At 41.0% G+C, this 16,499-nt stretch overlaps 1 protein-coding gene across 3 annotated transcripts in view; it reads left to right on the forward strand.

Annotated features, from left to right (window-relative positions):
- neto1l (neuropilin (NRP) and tolloid (TLL)-like 1, like) overlaps nucleotides 1–16,499 on the forward strand; it is a 227,499-nt gene that overhangs the window by 173,533 nt on the left and 37,467 nt on the right. For all 3 annotated transcript variants that reach the window (XM_072570655.1, XM_072570656.1, XM_072570654.1), the window contains exon 9: nucleotides 14,953–15,511. In XM_072570655.1, coding sequence (XP_072426756.1) covers nucleotides 14,953–15,511 — 559 coding nt within the window. The remainder of the gene's footprint in view (nucleotides 1–14,952; nucleotides 15,512–16,499) is intronic.

Here is a 16,499-nt window from a genome sequence, read left to right on the forward strand (position 1 = left end):
AGAGATGGCCAAGAGGCCAGAGTTGAAAAACCACCAGCAAGTGTTAACAAGAAGAAGCTTTTGTCTCAAATAAGTCGTAATGTATTGCATGATAGCAATCTGGTTCAAGTCACATTCAAGTTAGACACTGCAACAAAGACTATGAAGAGACTTGGGATAACTGGTCTGTTCTTTTTGAGATACAAACATGTCCTTTCTCCACCTAAGTCTCATGGAATCATCAGGTTAGGCAGTCTCCAACATTGTCTCTCAGAGTCATAGAGATGTACAGCATGGAAACAGACCCTTCAGTCCAACCCGTCCAATCCAACCAGATATCCCAACCTAATCTAGTCCCACCTGCCAGCACCTGGCCCATATCCCTCCAAACCCTTTCTATTCATATACCCATTCAAATGCCTCATAAATGTTGCAATTGTACCAGCCTCCACCACATCCTCTGGCAGCTCATTCCATACACGTACCACCCTCTGCGTGAAAAAGTTGCCCCTTAGGTCTCTTTTATATCTTTCCCCTCTCACCCTAAACCTATGCCCTCTAGTTCTGGACTCCCCGACCCCAGGGGAAAGACTTTGTCTATTTATCCTATCCAAGCCCCTCATAATTTTGTAAACCTCAATAAGGTCACCCATCAGCCTCCAACGCTCCAGGGAAAACAGCCCCAGCCTGTTCAACCTCTCCCTGTAGCTCAGATCCTCCAACCCTGACAACATCCTTTTAAATCTCTTCTGAACCCTTTCAAGTTTCACAACATCTTTCCGATAGGAAGGAAACCAGAATTGCACGCAATATTCCAACAGTGGCCTAACCAATGTCCTGTACAGCTGCAACATGACCTCCCAACTCCTGTACTCAATACTCTGACCAATAAAGGAAAGCATACCAAATGTCTTCTTCACTATCCTATCTACCTGCGACTCCATTTTCAAGGAGCTATGAACCTGCATTCCAAGGTCTCTTTGTTCAGCAACACTCCCTCAGACCTTACCATTAAGTGTATAAGTCCTGCTAAGGTTTGCTTTTCCAAAATGCAGCACCTTGCATTTATCTGAATTAAACTCCATCTGCCACTTCTCAGCCCATTGGCCCATCTGGTCCAGATCCTGTTGTAATCTGAGGTAACTCTCTTCGCTCTCCACTACATGCCCAATTTTGGTGTTATCTGCAAACTTACTAACTGTACAACTTATGCTCACATCCAAATCATTTATGTAAATGACAAAAAGTAGAGGGCCCAGCACCGATCCTTGTGACACTCCACTGGTCACAGGCCTCCAGTCTGAAAAACAACCCTCTGTCTTCTACCTTTGAGCCAGTTTTGTATCCAAATGGCTAGTTCTCCCTGTATTCCATGAGATCTAACCTTGCTAATCAGTCTCCCATGGGGAACCTTGTCGAACGCCTTACTGAAGTCCATATAGATCACATCTACTGCTCTGCCCTCATCAATCCTCTTTGTTACTTCTTCAAAAAACTCAATCAAGTTTGTGAGACATGATTTCCCACGCACAAAACCATATTGACTATCCCTAATCAGTCCTTGCCTTTCCAAATACATTTATATCCTTGTCCCTCAGGATTCCATCCAACAACTTGTTCACCACTGATGTCAGGCTCATTGGTCTAAAGTTCCTGGCATGTCCTTACCACCTTTCGTAAACAGTGGCACGATGTTAGCCAACCACCAGTCTTCCAGCACCTCACCTGTGACTATCGATTTTACAAGTAGCTCAGCAAGAGGCCCAGCAATCACTTCTCTAGCTTCCCACAGAGTTCTAGGGTACACCTGATCAGGTCCTGGGGATTTATCCACTTTTATGCATTTCTAGATATCCAGCACTTCCTCCTCTGTAATATGGACATTTTTCAAGATGACACCATCTTTTTTCCTACATTCTGTATCTTCCATGTCCTTTTCCACAGTAAATACTGATGCAAAATGCTTGTTTAGTAAATCCCCCATTCTGTGCGGCACCACACAAAGGCCGCCTTGCTGATCTTTGAGGGACCCTATTCTCTCCCTAGTTACCCTTTTGTCCTTAATCTATTTGTAATAATCCTTAGATTCTTCTTAACTCTGTTTGCCAAAGCTATCTCATGTCCCCTTTTTGCCCTCCTGATTTTCCTCTTAAATATACTCCTACTGCCTTTATACTCTTCTAAGGATTCACTCGATCTATCCTGGCTATACTTGACATGTGCTTTCTTCTTTTTCTTAACCAAACCTTCAATTTCCTTAGTAATCCAGCATTCCCTATACCAACCAGCCTTTCCTTTCACCCTAACAGGAATATACTGTCTCTATACTCTCGTTATCTCATTTCTGAAGGCTTCCCATTTTCCCGCCGTCCCTTTACCTGCGAACATCTGTCCCCATTCAGCTTTTGAAAGTTCCTGCATAATGCCACCAAAATTGGCCTTTCTCCAATTTAAGACTTCAACTTTTAGAGCTGGTCTGTCCTTTTCCTTCACTATTTTAAAACTAATAGAATAATGGTTCCTGGCCCCAAAGTGCTCCCCCACAGACACCCAGTCACCGACCCTGCCTTATTTCCCAAGAGTAGGTCAAGGTTTTCACCTTCTCTAGTAGGAACATCCACACACTGAATCAGAACATGTCCTTGTACATACTTAACAAATTCCAAATATAGACTGGGACTGCCATAGTGTTAAGGGTTTAGATGGATAGGAAAGTTAAAATCACATTTTGTACTCACCCTATTATTTTTACAGATAACTGAGATCTCCTTACAAATTTGTGTCTCAATTTCCCTCTGACTATTAGTGGGTCTGTAATACAGTCCCAATAAGGTTATCATCTGTTTCTTATTTCTCAGTTGCACCCAAATAACTTCCCTGGATGTATTTCCGAGAATATCCTCCATCAGTATAGATGTAATGCTATCCCTTATCAAAAACGCCACTCCCTTTACTCTCTTGCCTTCCTTTTTATCCTTCTTGTAGCATTTGTATCCTGGAATATCAAGCTGCCAGTCCTATTCATCCCTGAGCCATGTCTCTGTAATTGCTATGATATATCAGTCCCATGTTCCTAACCGTGCCCTGAGTTCATCTGCCTTGTTTATGGACACTTCATCCTGAGCAGTTCTCTTGGCAGTATTTTTTGTTCGTGGTAGCCTGCTCATGCCTGACATTCTTAATTGCCAGGGAGAGTGGTAGGTCCCAAATTGACCTCAGGCAGAATGCGAATCTGATTTGCACTCTTGGTATATTCTAAGCCTTGTGCCAGATATCTCGACAATTCAGCAAGCTGGTCCTCTAAAGAATGAGAACACAGTGCTTTTGGCCTTGTGGCCACTTCAGTCACTTGATTCATCCATGAGTTCCTTGTCAGACATTGGGCTTGAATGTATTGAAAAGTAATGGTGTTTAAAGGACTCATCCTGTTATTAATGTAAAGCTCAGCCTCGTTTTGCAGCAAAGGAGAAAGAGCCTGTGAGTTACAATAGCTACAGACAGCTTGATAAATTCTGCTGTTCTGTGAATACCTTCATCAAGAGAACCTCACAGTCATTAACCTGCCCATGAGTGTCGTGTACTTGCAGCAGTTATACATATTAACTGTCCATAAACTAATCACAAAGTTGTATGTAGTAATTAAGCATGAAAGTGGCATCATGATTGTAAATGACTGTGTATTAACTAATATGACCTTGAAAGTGTACAAATAAAATATGGAATCCCATATGTTAAGGCAATTAATTATTATTGGAGATTCTAAAAAACGTCAAGTTTTAAATGTAATTTTCTTACCTTATTTTATCCAGTCTCGTTTGCCCTCTTTTTGCTTCTCTATTTTGACATTGAATTCACTATACAGAATTTTTAAGTCCTTTGCAATCCTTTTTCGTGTCATTGCTCCATAATTAAATCTCCTCAGCACCACTATCAACAGTGGTAAGTCCCTGATCAGAAGTTGCCCTTACTATGATTTTACAAGCTCTTGCTTTAAAAAAAAACTGGACAAAGTATTTTGATCATAGTGCAAGAAGAAGTCCAACTAACCGTGCAGTGATTGTAATGAGATCAGCCAGGTAGAATTTGAGTTCCCTGACTGGGGCTGTTAACCTGGTCCAATCAGGGATCCCTGGCTGACAGATAAGGACAGGAAAGTTCCCTCTGACAGCTGTTTCTGAGGGAGCTGGATCAGTGTCAAGGACTCTTTGTGTATAGATAAAGAGTGACTATGGTGGGATATTGGCTTCTGTGTGGAGTTCTTTCAGTGACGATGAAAGAAAAGCATGCTCCTGGAGAAATACACTCATACTGGGTTGTCTTTGAGTAGGGGTAAGTATTTCTGGCAATATGCTGTTATTTGGGAAGATTGACTTGTTTGATCCTGATGGCAAAGATAGGACCCAGGGTAAATGACATTGGGGCAGATGAAAAGCAGTGAATAATTCTCCTGACAGCTTTTGGACCTGTGGCTTTTTCAGTTATTAGGAGCCTTTTTTTCCTTGAGGCACCAGATATTAAAACCTTTCAAGAATTGATGGGTTAGCTTAAGGAATGTTATGATCACAAGCCTCCTCTAATTCTGAGATGCTATTGATTTTACTCAGCAATACCAAAGGAATCTGTATCAGGATTTTTGACTCAGTTAAGAAGACTGACAGAGGCTTGTGACTTTGGATTAACCCTTAATGAGACACTGAGAGACCATTTGGTATTTGGGATTAATGATGTAACCATGCAAAAGCACCTACTAGCTGAAGCCTAACTGGATTTCAAACAGCCATTGTAGTGGCTGCTGGTATGAGGACTTGAGACAATAAAAGAGTCCCATTTGACCTAAATGGAGTAAGAGAACTCATAGGCTAGTAAACAGGAGAGTGCACACCCTTGAAAGTCCACCTACATCTGATTTGGAATGTTAAATTGCTGAGCAACATCCAAATCAGAACCAGTCAGAATAAACTTTTGGTTAAATGGTCACCCAGTTCTAATGGAGGTCAGTACTAGCACAGCCGTTTTAATGATCGTGGAACCAGTCATCAACAAAATTTACTCTGAGCTCCAGCCTTAAATTTGTGCAAGACCATGGCTAGACTGAGAACCTAAACCAGGGAATCTTTAAAGATTAAGGGTACAGCATCACTTCCACTTCCTTATGAGAAGTAGCTGTTTCACTTCCACTGATTGTAATAAGCGGCTCAGGCCCAATCCTGATGTGGTGGAGTTGGTTGAGAAAGATTCACCTTCATTGGCTCAACATTTTTCAATTGGAAAATGGCTGCCTGAGTAAAGTCCTAGTTAAATACACAGATGCTTTTCAGGAATGTCTAGGGGCTATTAAAGGAGCCAAGGCCACCATGCATGTTGACCAGGAAGCTACTTCTTGATTCTGCAAGCCCTGTTGAATGCCATTTACTTACGGGCAAAAGTAGAGGCAGAAATCAAAGGACTGGAAAGCAAAGGAATCACCAAATCAGTCCAGTTTGCAGAATGGGAGCACCAGCCCAATGGGTAGGTTTGCCTTTTTGGGGATTTTAAACAAATGGTAAATGGCTTTTCACAGTTGGATAAATACCCAATCCCTTGTATAGACAAGTTATACGCAAAGGTAAAAACAATGACTGCAGAAGCTGGAAACCAGATTCTGGATTAGTGGTGCTGGAAGAGCACAGCAGTTCAGGCAGCATCCGAGGAGCAGTAAACTCGACGTTTCGGGCAAAAGCCCTTCATCAGGAATAAAGGCAGAGAGCCTGAAGCGTGGAGAGATAAGCTAGAGGAGGGTGGGGGTGGGGAGAGAGTAGCAAAGAGTACAATTGGTGAGTGGGAGAGGGGATGACGGTGATAGATCAGGGGGCGGGGGGAGGGTGGAGTGGATAGGTGGAAAAGAAGATAGGCAGGTAGGACAGGTCATGGGGACAGTGCTGAGCTGGAAGTTTGGAACTAGGGTGAGGTGGGGGAAGGGGAAATGAGGAAACTGTTGAAGTCCACATTGATGCCCTGGGGTTGAAGTGTTCCAAGGCGGAAGATGAGGCGTTCTTCCTCCAAGCGTCTGGTGGTGAGGGAGCGGCGGTGAAGGAGGCCCAGGACCTCCATGTCCTCGGCAGAGTGGGAGGGGGAATTGAAATGTTGGGCCACAGGGCGGTGTGGTTGATTGGTGTGGGTGTCCCGGAGATGTTCCCTAAAGCGCTCTGCTAGGAGGTGTCCAGTCTCCCCAACGTAGAGGAGACCGCATCGGGAGCAATGGATACAATAAATGATATTAGTGGATGTGCAGGTAAAACTTTGATGGATGTGGAAGGCTCCTTTAGGGCCTTGGATGGAGGTGAGGGAGGTGGTGTGAGCGCAGGTTTTGCAGTTCCTGCGGTGGCAGGGGAAGGTGCCAGGATGGGAGGGTGGGTTGTAGGGAGGCGTGGACCTGACCAGGTAGTCACGGAGGGAACAGTCTTTGCGGAAGGTGGAAAGGGGTGGGGAGGGAAATATATTCCTGGTGGTGGGGTCTGTTTGGAGGTGGCGGAAATGTCGGCGGATGATTTGGTTTATGCGAAAGTTGGTAGGGTGGAAGATGTGCACCAGGGGTGTTCTGTCCTTGTTACGGTTGGAGGGGTGGGGTCTGAGGGCGGAGGTGTGGGATGTGGACGAGATGCATTGGAGGGCATCTTTAACCACGTGGGAAAGGAAATTGCGGTCTCTAAAGAAGGAGGCCATCCTGTGTGTTCTGTGGTGGAACTAGTCCTCCTGGGAGCAACTACGGCAGAGGCGGAGGAATTGGGAATACGGGATGGCATTTTTACAAGAGGTAGGGTGGGAAGAGGTATAATCCAGGTAGTTGTGGGAATCGGTGGGTTTGTAAAAAATGTCAGTGTCAAGTCCGTCATCATTAATGGAGATGGAGAGGTCCAGGAAGGGGAGGGAGGTGTCAGAGATGGTCCAGGTAAATTTAAGGTCATGGTGGAATGTGTTGGTGAAGTTGATTAATTGCTCAACCACCTCGCGGGAGCATGAGGTGGCGCCAATGCAGTCATCATTGTAGCGGAGGAAGAGATGGGGAGTAGTGCTGGTGTAATTACGGAAGATCGACTAATCTACGTAGCCAACAAGTTATACGCAAAGCTGGCGGGAGGGTTATCCTTCAGGAAACTGGACATGAACCATGCGTATTTGCAATTGTAGTTATATGAGGATTCCCAGAATTCTGCTACAATAAATACAAAGAGAGTTTGTGTCAAAATACAAAACTGCCATTTGGGGTATCGTCAGCCTATGCAATTTTTCACTGGATAATGGAGAACATTTTACAAGCTCTATCCCCAGGTCTTCATTTATCTAGATGAAATGTTAATAACAGGAAAAGCATTAAGGAGCACATAGAGAATGTTGGTCCTTTGACATTTCTCCCAGGCAGATGTCCACCTTAGAAGAGATAAATGCGTGTTCCAGGCACCCTCAGTAATCTACTTAGGCTACAGAATTGGCAAGACCAGATTATACCTGTTGGAAGATGAAGTGAAGACAATCAAAAGACGCCCAGTTCCAATGGCTGTACCAGAGCTTAAGTGTTAAGACTGGTGAATTATTATGGAAAGTTCATATGTAACCTGGCCTCCATCCTTGCACCTTTGCATCAACATTTTTAAGATGGTCAGCCTTAGAAATGGTCACGTAGTCAGGCCATAACTTTCAGGGAAGTGAAGAAACATTTATCAACCTTTAAGGTGTTGGCACACTATGATCCCAATGGTAAAGAATGCCGAATAATCTTTGTGTCCATGATCTTGCCTAATGCAGAACGTAAATAGAGAAGGAAGGTTTGGGAGTTGTATTTGGAGTTAGGAAGTTCCACCAATACCTTTATGGACTTATATTTGTCATAACAACAGACCACAAATCCCTGCTAGGTCTGTTTAAAGAGGACAAGGCAGTGCTGCCCATAGCTTCAGGCCAAATTCGGTGGTGGGCTGTAATACTAAGTGCATATAATTACAAGTTGGAACGCCCGGGGATTCCAAGTAGCAAATGCAGATGCATTTAGCCACCTCCCACTGGCAGGTACACCAGCAGTGGTACTGCAACTGGTAGAATCCGTAATGGCTTTAAATTTTCTGGACACACTTCCAGTCACAGCTGACGATCTCAAACTTTGGACGCAGAAAGATCTGGTCTTGGCAAGAACGAAACAGCTGATGGTGTTGGAGAAAACCAAAGGGCCATCGCAAGCAGAATTGAAACTTTTTAGACCCGGAGAGACGTGATCAGACGATGACATATTATTAGGGGAGCAAGAGTGATTTTCGTGAACAAAGGTACCGGTTGAGCCTCCACCAGGCTCAAAAAGTGGGGCGCTGGTCAGACAGCATTTGAGGAGCAGGAGAGTCGATGTTTCGGGAATAAGTCCTTCATCTCAGGGTCATTCAGAAGTTTCCAAAATGAAGATGTTGGCGCAATGTTATGTTTGGTGGCCACAATTGGACGTAGACATAGTCGTATTGGTGGAGCAGTACCTAGGATGTTCTGGTACAAAAGGTAAATATGCATATTAAAACTTTTTGCACCAGAACACCCAGATCCCCCTGCCTTTCAGAACTCTGCAATTTCTCCCCACTTAAATAATATACTTGTTTTTAATTCATCCTGCTAAATGGGCTATTTCAAATTCCATTAACCAGATCTTTGTCCATTCACTTAAGTTATCAATACCCATTTATAGCTTCTTTATATCCTCTTTGTTATTTACCTTCTACCTATTTGACACTCACAAATTTAGCAGTTGTACATATGAAAGTCCCTTCATTCTGGACATTATGTGAATTGTCTAAAGTTGAGGCCCCATCCCTGTGGTACACCTCTCATAGATCTTGCCAAACAGAAACAGGTGCCATTTACGCCTGGTGCTTTGTTTCTGTTAGCTAGCAAATCTCTCAATGCCAATATGTTAAACCTCATGCCATGAACTTTTATTTTTCACAATATCCCTTGAGGTGTCAAAAACTATGAAATGCCTTTTGGAAATCGCACTCCAGTCCATCTATCGGTTCCCCTTTATCCATAGCACTTATCACTTCCTGAAAGGACTGTAATAGATTTGGTAAACATAATTTTACTTTCACAAAACCCTGCCTGATTACCTTAAACTTTTCTAAGTACCCTGCTATGTTTTCCTTTAATAATTCTTCTAGCAGCTTCCATATGAGATGTAATTTATTGCTTTCTATCTCCCTAACTTTTCGAACAAAGGAGTAACACTCAAACTATTTCCCAATTTAATTGAACCTTCCCTGAATCCACACTATTGCTATACTTACCTGCTCACCACCCACCTTCCACCATGTCACCTTACCCATCCAGCTCTCTACCAACTTGCCTCCCTTGCCACACCTACTACCTGACTACAGGATAATTAAATTCTTTAGCTACCGGAATATAGTAGCTATTGCTACATAACGGAAGTGTGGCTGTTGTGTGGATACTTCCATGTGCTATTCTCCATGCTTTGTTTCACTGAGTCGATTCTGAAGGATTTTCCATTAGAACATCACTCAGATAATCCAGAGGAAGACAAGTGTTTATCTTTTTGGCTGATCAGAGTCTGAAATAGGATTTCTAATTCTGATGGGGAAATTTGGACCACTAATTGATAGTTGTCTTGCTAACCCTAGATGAAGTAATATCCTTCACAATCAACTCATTATCATAAATGCAGAAATGCAGTTTTGAGTATGTGTAGGGAGTACAAGAACACTGCAATGCAGGTTAATATTCAGCAGTGTTTTTCTGCTTGCCTGCCATGACTTCATCATCGGATATTTTCAAAAGTGACAAACACATCTTGACTCAGCTTTCCCAGGGTGCTACCACTGCAATGATGGTGGCTGAGCATGTGAAACTCCCTCAGAACCTTGACGTGCCTGCCCCATACTGTTTGTACCTGGGGTCCTGTGAATATTGACAGCTTGGAACTGGCCCCTGCTGTGCTGCCTGAACAGCTTGACAGCATTCTAGTGCTCTGTCTCTATTTTCTCTAAGCATTTCTCTTAACTGATTCCTGTTTAGAAATCTATTGGTGTCAGTATAAAGGCTAGTTTGAGGTGAGAGCACTGAGGAAGAAAGCAACAGAGCAATTAGCATTGTGGCGCCCTTAAACTAATGTGGGCACATTACGTTTATCCAGGAATGACTATAACAGAGAAGAAGCAATTTGCTTTTGTGTCCCTGAAATGAACTTATCAGCATTGTCTTGGAGAAGTAACTGATATCTATCTTTTAAGTGCTTAAACTTTCCTGAAAAGCATTGTCCTGCTGTGAACATCAAACAGTTGCATGAAGGATATTCACTGCTGCAATTAATTATTGCAATACAGCTCCCACAGCTGTTTTTGTTAGCTGCATCTGTCTGCTGCACTTTCAATATGTATGTGCAATGCATAAAATGGGTATGAAATATCACACCCTGGACCTCTGCCCAATTTTCAAGAGTGAAAGCAGTTAAAATGATAAGAAAATCACTATTAGCTTGTCTGAAAGTTGTGCATTTTATATTTGCATTAAAACTACCACAAAAAGTTTGTGCAGTGATTGCTTCATGGATATGAGGATTCTATGGTTTTAAACAAACTCTCAAACAGTAGTGCATACCTGAGAAAAATTACCTCTTGTGTAATTTTGAATTTGTGTAATTTTAATCAGCTATTTAGCATTCCCCTGATGAACCAATGAACTTTGTAATATGTATGCTGGTTAAGTGCCTCACCTGCTGCCTGACAAGACTTGTAGGGTGATTTGTAATAGGTAGAGTCTTCTTGGAGAATGGTTCTACGGTTTTCTAAATTAACCAGATTTTCAGGGAGGCAAATATTTCCCACAATTGAATGAAGAGAAGTAAGGCTTTAATCCTATTTTGTTCCTGACTAGAGAAAATATAGTTCCTACTTATCAAAGATTATCACTATGAACATTTTTACTATTTACATTCAAGCTTGCAAATTGTACCAGCCTATATTGTGAATTCAGTTAATGACTGTGAAAGTGATATGTTAGAACTACTTGGTAGTTAACATCAATGTAGCCTTCAGATTGCTCTTTTTACTTCCATTTATGCCACTTCTCTCCCATTTGTTATTTTCTAACTTACAACAATACCCTTAAAATAACAGCCATTTTCCTTCAAACACCACATGAATTTAGAAACTGGCTGATCATTTCATCATGTTAAGAATAAATTGGTGTAGAATAAAATAAATTATTGAACAGATTCATGTAACAAAAAGAAGGCCATTCAACCCATCATGCTGACACCGACTGTTTGAGGGGCTACTCAATTAATCTGGATTTTCCCCCAACTCTGCAAATTCATCCTATTCAAGTTTTTATTGTTTCTTTTTGAACTTGTTGACTGTTCTTCCAAATCAGAATAACTTACTGTCTAAGTTTCATCTTATCTGCTCTCTGTCTTTTTTATTCCATCAATTACCTTAAATTGGTGTCCGACTTGACAGTGGACATAATTTCTTCCTATTTACTTATCTAAACCTTTCACAATCATGAATAACCCCTTTACATCTTCCATAACTATTTTTGTTCTGAAGTGAACAATTCCTACTTCTCTCGACTTGTCACAGAATTGAAAACACCTCATTCCTGGTACTTGAATGGTAAATCTTTTCAGTATTCTTTCTAAGGCCTTGACATGCATCCTAAAGTGTAGTGTCTAGAACTTCATGCAATGATTCAGAATTTGCAATTATAATCTAATGATGTTGTTTATTGATGACTACCTGAAAAGTTATTATAGTCTTCACAGCAGAGGCACACATCACTTTAGTGTTTGATCCGTGTTGTATCCTGAACAAGTGTCTCTGGGAAGAAGAACAAACAGTGAGGCCTTCAATCATTAGATTGCAGAACACTTACTGACCCACTCTGAGCTGAATCCAGGAAAGCATATGATATAAGTTAGATTTGAAACACATGCAGAAAGCAAAATAAGGATCAGGAACTGTGGATGGGATTAAAAAAGAAGAAAAGACAAGACAGATAGAAAAATGTAAAAAGAAAAACACTTCTGAAAAAATTTAATTTAAAATACAATCAATTAAACTGATTTTCATCTGAGGGAATGTGTACCTATACATGTAAACTACAGTTTCCAGTCTTGGAGAGAGATTGTTTAGCAGTAACCATCAGAGTTTTAAAAAGTTAACTTCCTCCCAATGCCTGAGCCCTGACTTGAGGTATGCAACTCATACTTCAAGTTCACACTATTGTACTGACTTCAAACTCATTTAATCAGTGAGGACTGGAAAAATCCAGTGTTTGGAGGATTGGGTTATCTCTGACAGAAGTTGCAGTCTTATTTTATTCAGTGAACACTGGAGTCAATGGAAATTAGGGGAAACCTCCATAGTGGTTGAGATCATGCCTCGTGCAAAGGAAAATAGTTGTGGTTGTTGGAGGTCAGTCGTATTAGTTCAAGAACAACACTGAAGGAGTTCCTGAGGCACATGGCCTTGGCTTAACCATCTTCAGATACTGGATCAAACAGCTTCCCTCTATCATATGGTAGAGAGTGGATTTGTTTGCTGGTGATTACACAATGTTCAGTGCCTCCTCAGTTCTCTGATATTGAAGTGCCTGTTTCTATATGCAGCAAGAGCTAGAGAACATCCAAGACTTGAGAAATGGCAAGTAAGGTTTATGCATCAATTGTCTCTATTAAGCAAGAATTGAATCATTAGCCCTTGACGATTAGTGACATTACAATGATGAACCTCCACTATTATCATCCTGTAAATTACTATTGTCCAGATACCGAACAGGACCAGCATATAGATACAGTGATTGCAAGATGAGATCAGAGGCTTGGAATTCTGCAATAAGTAGCTCACCTCCACTCATCAAAGCCTGTCCACCATCTTCAATCAATGGAATATTCTCCACTTGCTTGGGTGTGTGCAGCTCCAACAACACTCAAGGCATTTGACACTAGCCAGGACAAAGCACCCCACTTGATTTTGGAACTCCATCCACTACCTATCCCATTCTCTCCCTTCATCACTGAAGCACTATGACAGCCAGTATCTACAAGATGCACTACTGTAGTCAGCAAGGTTCTATCAAAAGGTACCCTCATAATCTCAACTGATACATGAAGACACAGTAACTTGCAAGTTCTACTCCAAGTTACTTAACGTGGAACTATATTGCCGTTCCTTCAATTGTTGCTGGATCAATATTCTGGAACTTTCTCCCCAGTCATGTTGTACGATGTCCCAAGTGCCCCATGCTTGCAGCAATTCAAGAAGGCAGTTCACTAGCACTTTGATCAGGGCAATTATGATGGAGAACAAAAGCTGATGTAGATAGTAATGCCATAACACATCAACAAAAAAAATGTTGTGGCTGAGAAGAAAATTTACCCCACGATTATTCTAATAAAGTTACAACTGAATTTCATGAGCCATGACCATTCGGATGCTAATACTAAACTTGTTATCCAAAATAACACAACAGCAAATCCTACAAGTTTGGGTTTTCCAGCAGTAATCACAATCTCAGCCTCCTCTCCTATGTATCAGTGGTCATTTTGGAGATGGGTGAAGTTCAAAACTTGGCTGGAACAGCCAAGCAATTTCCATCTATATATATTTACTTAATAGCGAATGGAATATTTTGCTTATTTGGTACATAGTGTTAGCATCAGATCTACCAGCACTAACTAGCTTTCATCAACGACTCTCTATGTAATGTAAAGAATGTTGCTTAAACCAAACCATTACTAGTTACAACCATCCAACTACTATACCAATGCTATATTTTAAAGGCCAACATCATCAATGGAGTCTTAAATCCATCTTGGGGAAAATCTCTGTCATAGTCTCACTCATTTCCAACCATGCATTGAGCATTTTGAAAGTGGTAGAAGATTTTGTGTGATTAGTACAAATATAACATTACCTTAAAGATCACTGGACTCAAAACCATATTTTTCTCTCTACAAATGCTGCCAGATCTGCTGAGTTTCTCCAGCACTTTTGATTTTTGTTTACCACTTCCCAGTATCTTTGGTTAAATTTTATTTTATAACATTAAAATATATTTTGTTCATTAATACCAGACCACAAGTCATTTGCTGTTCTGAAGCCATGCCCACCATTAAACTGTTTAAAGACATTCTTTAAATGATCCTAAAAATGGAATGGGCTGCACTTGTCTTTGTCAGGCCAGATTCAAGACCACATTGGTGATACATTAAGACACTGTCTGATATAAAAACAGAATAAAGGAGAAATGGAGATGTAAAATAGGCACAAAAATAGACATGACCACTCACTTCATATTTTTTACTTTTATTTTACTATCTGATAATTGCTTAGATGCATGAGTTTTATTAAATTCATATTAACAGTTTATAAAGCTAATGTATAGTAAAGAAACATCCAGAAAAACTCAGACTTTCTGCATAGGTCATTTCCTTGAGCTCAAGATATGTGACCATTCAGGGATTAAAGCTCAGAGGTTTTGACCACAATGGACTATTTCACTAACTATGATATATTGTACCGCTGTCCATTAAATGGTAATTCATCTAATTAACCCAAGATAATTAATCTTAAGAGGGGCATAATTTGTTGGTACTTGTATTTGTTGTCATCAACAAAGAATGTACCAGATAAAGGGTACTAAGTTACCCACTAAGTTACACAACTACCTAATGAAGGAGTAGCGCCTGTTGGACTATAACCAAGTGCTGTGTGATTTTTAATTTGGTATTATGTTAGATTACTAGCCATGATCATATTGAATGGTGGAGCATGCTTGAAAGACTAAATGGCCTACTGCTGTTCCCATTCTCTGTGTTTATATCATTTTGAGTTTAGGTTATTGCCACAGAAAGGGTTACTGCAGTTTTAAGTAGAGTTTCTTTTTTAAATGGGATTCTAAATTAAATATTGTATTAATGTTATTTTTCTTTCTCTCACACAGAGAAAAGAAAGGCTAACCTATTGGACCAGCTTACCAACACCAGTGGGACTATAATTGGGATCACATCTTTCATTGTGATTATTCTCATTGTTATCTCTGTAATAGTTCAGATCAAACAGCCACGCAAAAAATACGTCCAAAGAAAACCAGACTTTGACCAAACAGTTTTTCAGGAGGTTTTTGAGCCTACGCAGTATGAACTCTGTTCACTAAAAGGAAAAGGGGCTGCAGCTGATCTAGGGGACATTGTCGATGACTTTGAGAATTACCATAAACTGAGGCGATCATCTTCTAAATGCATTCACGACCATCACTGTGGTTCCCAGATATCAAGCATTAAAGGTAGCCGTAGTAACCTCAGCACTCGGGATGCGACCATCCTCTCAGATATACAGCCACAGCCGGTGAAGCCCAGCGTCCAGTCATTAAGCAGGCGGAGTATCCTAGTCATGAAGCACAGCTACTCACAGGACGCAGCAGATGCATGTGATATTGATGAAATCGAAGAAGTTCCAACTACAAGTCACAGGCTGTCCAGAAATGATAAGTCTGTCCAGCGGTCAGTATCAATTGATTTTTGATAAAGACTGTTCGTAAACAAGAACGCCACAGTCCATATTTACTCATACAGTTAAATCTCTTTATTTTTTGTTTTCAATTGTCCTCTCCTTTTTGAGTGAAATATATCATGCATATATTGCGCAACTTTGAGTTTTATCTGCAGTTACATTAGTCAAAACATGAGGAAATAAACGTCATCTGTTAAGTACAGGAATACAATCCTTTATCCGAAATCCCAAAATCTGGAAAGGTCCGAATTCTGAAGTTTTCTCCATGAAGTTTTTTCTCCATAACAAGGTTGTTTAGCGTGCAAACAGTGAACCCAGCTCCACACCCACTCGACCCACGTCAAGCTGTGGGCATGGCCCAGCACTGGCAGATGTCAGTTCTGTCTCAGGGCCCATTGTACTCACAGGTGTGTCTGCTGTTCGATAAGATTGTTTTAATTTCACTGTTAAACTGTCACTTATTCCAAAATACAAAAAATTCTGAATTCCGAAAACCAGCTGGTCCTGAGGGTTTCGGATAAAGGATTGTGTATCTGTATCACATAGAATTGACATTTACAAATGTTATAGGGATTATCAATTTCCCTGATGTCGTATACATCCCTAAAGATCAGCTTTCTGATAGCTGATCTTGGGCGGAGTGACTGACCTCTGAGTTAAAAAAGGGAGAAGTTGTTAATCATTGCTCTCTATTCAGTCTTTTTGGAAAGTTTGCAACTGCAGGTGTCAGGTAAAGGTGGGATTAACCTGGAATAATTTCTGCCCACACCCTCACCATCCATATGTCTGAATAATGTGCTGACCACTTCCTGCACATGTTCAATCAGGCATAATGACCATTTTGGAGAAATAATGGGGTGTGGTTTATAACTATACAAGCTGTAGATCAAAGAGAGACCTTTAGGAGAGGAGGTAGTAAAACGCCATTTCAAATAACAATTTCAAGTAACCAAACTATCATATATTTTATAACCAAAA

The sequence above is a fragment of the Chiloscyllium punctatum genome, chromosome 5 (assembly GCF_047496795.1).
Source record: "Chiloscyllium punctatum isolate Juve2018m chromosome 5, sChiPun1.3, whole genome shotgun sequence".
Taxonomy (NCBI): domain Eukaryota; kingdom Metazoa; phylum Chordata; class Chondrichthyes; order Orectolobiformes; family Hemiscylliidae; genus Chiloscyllium; species Chiloscyllium punctatum.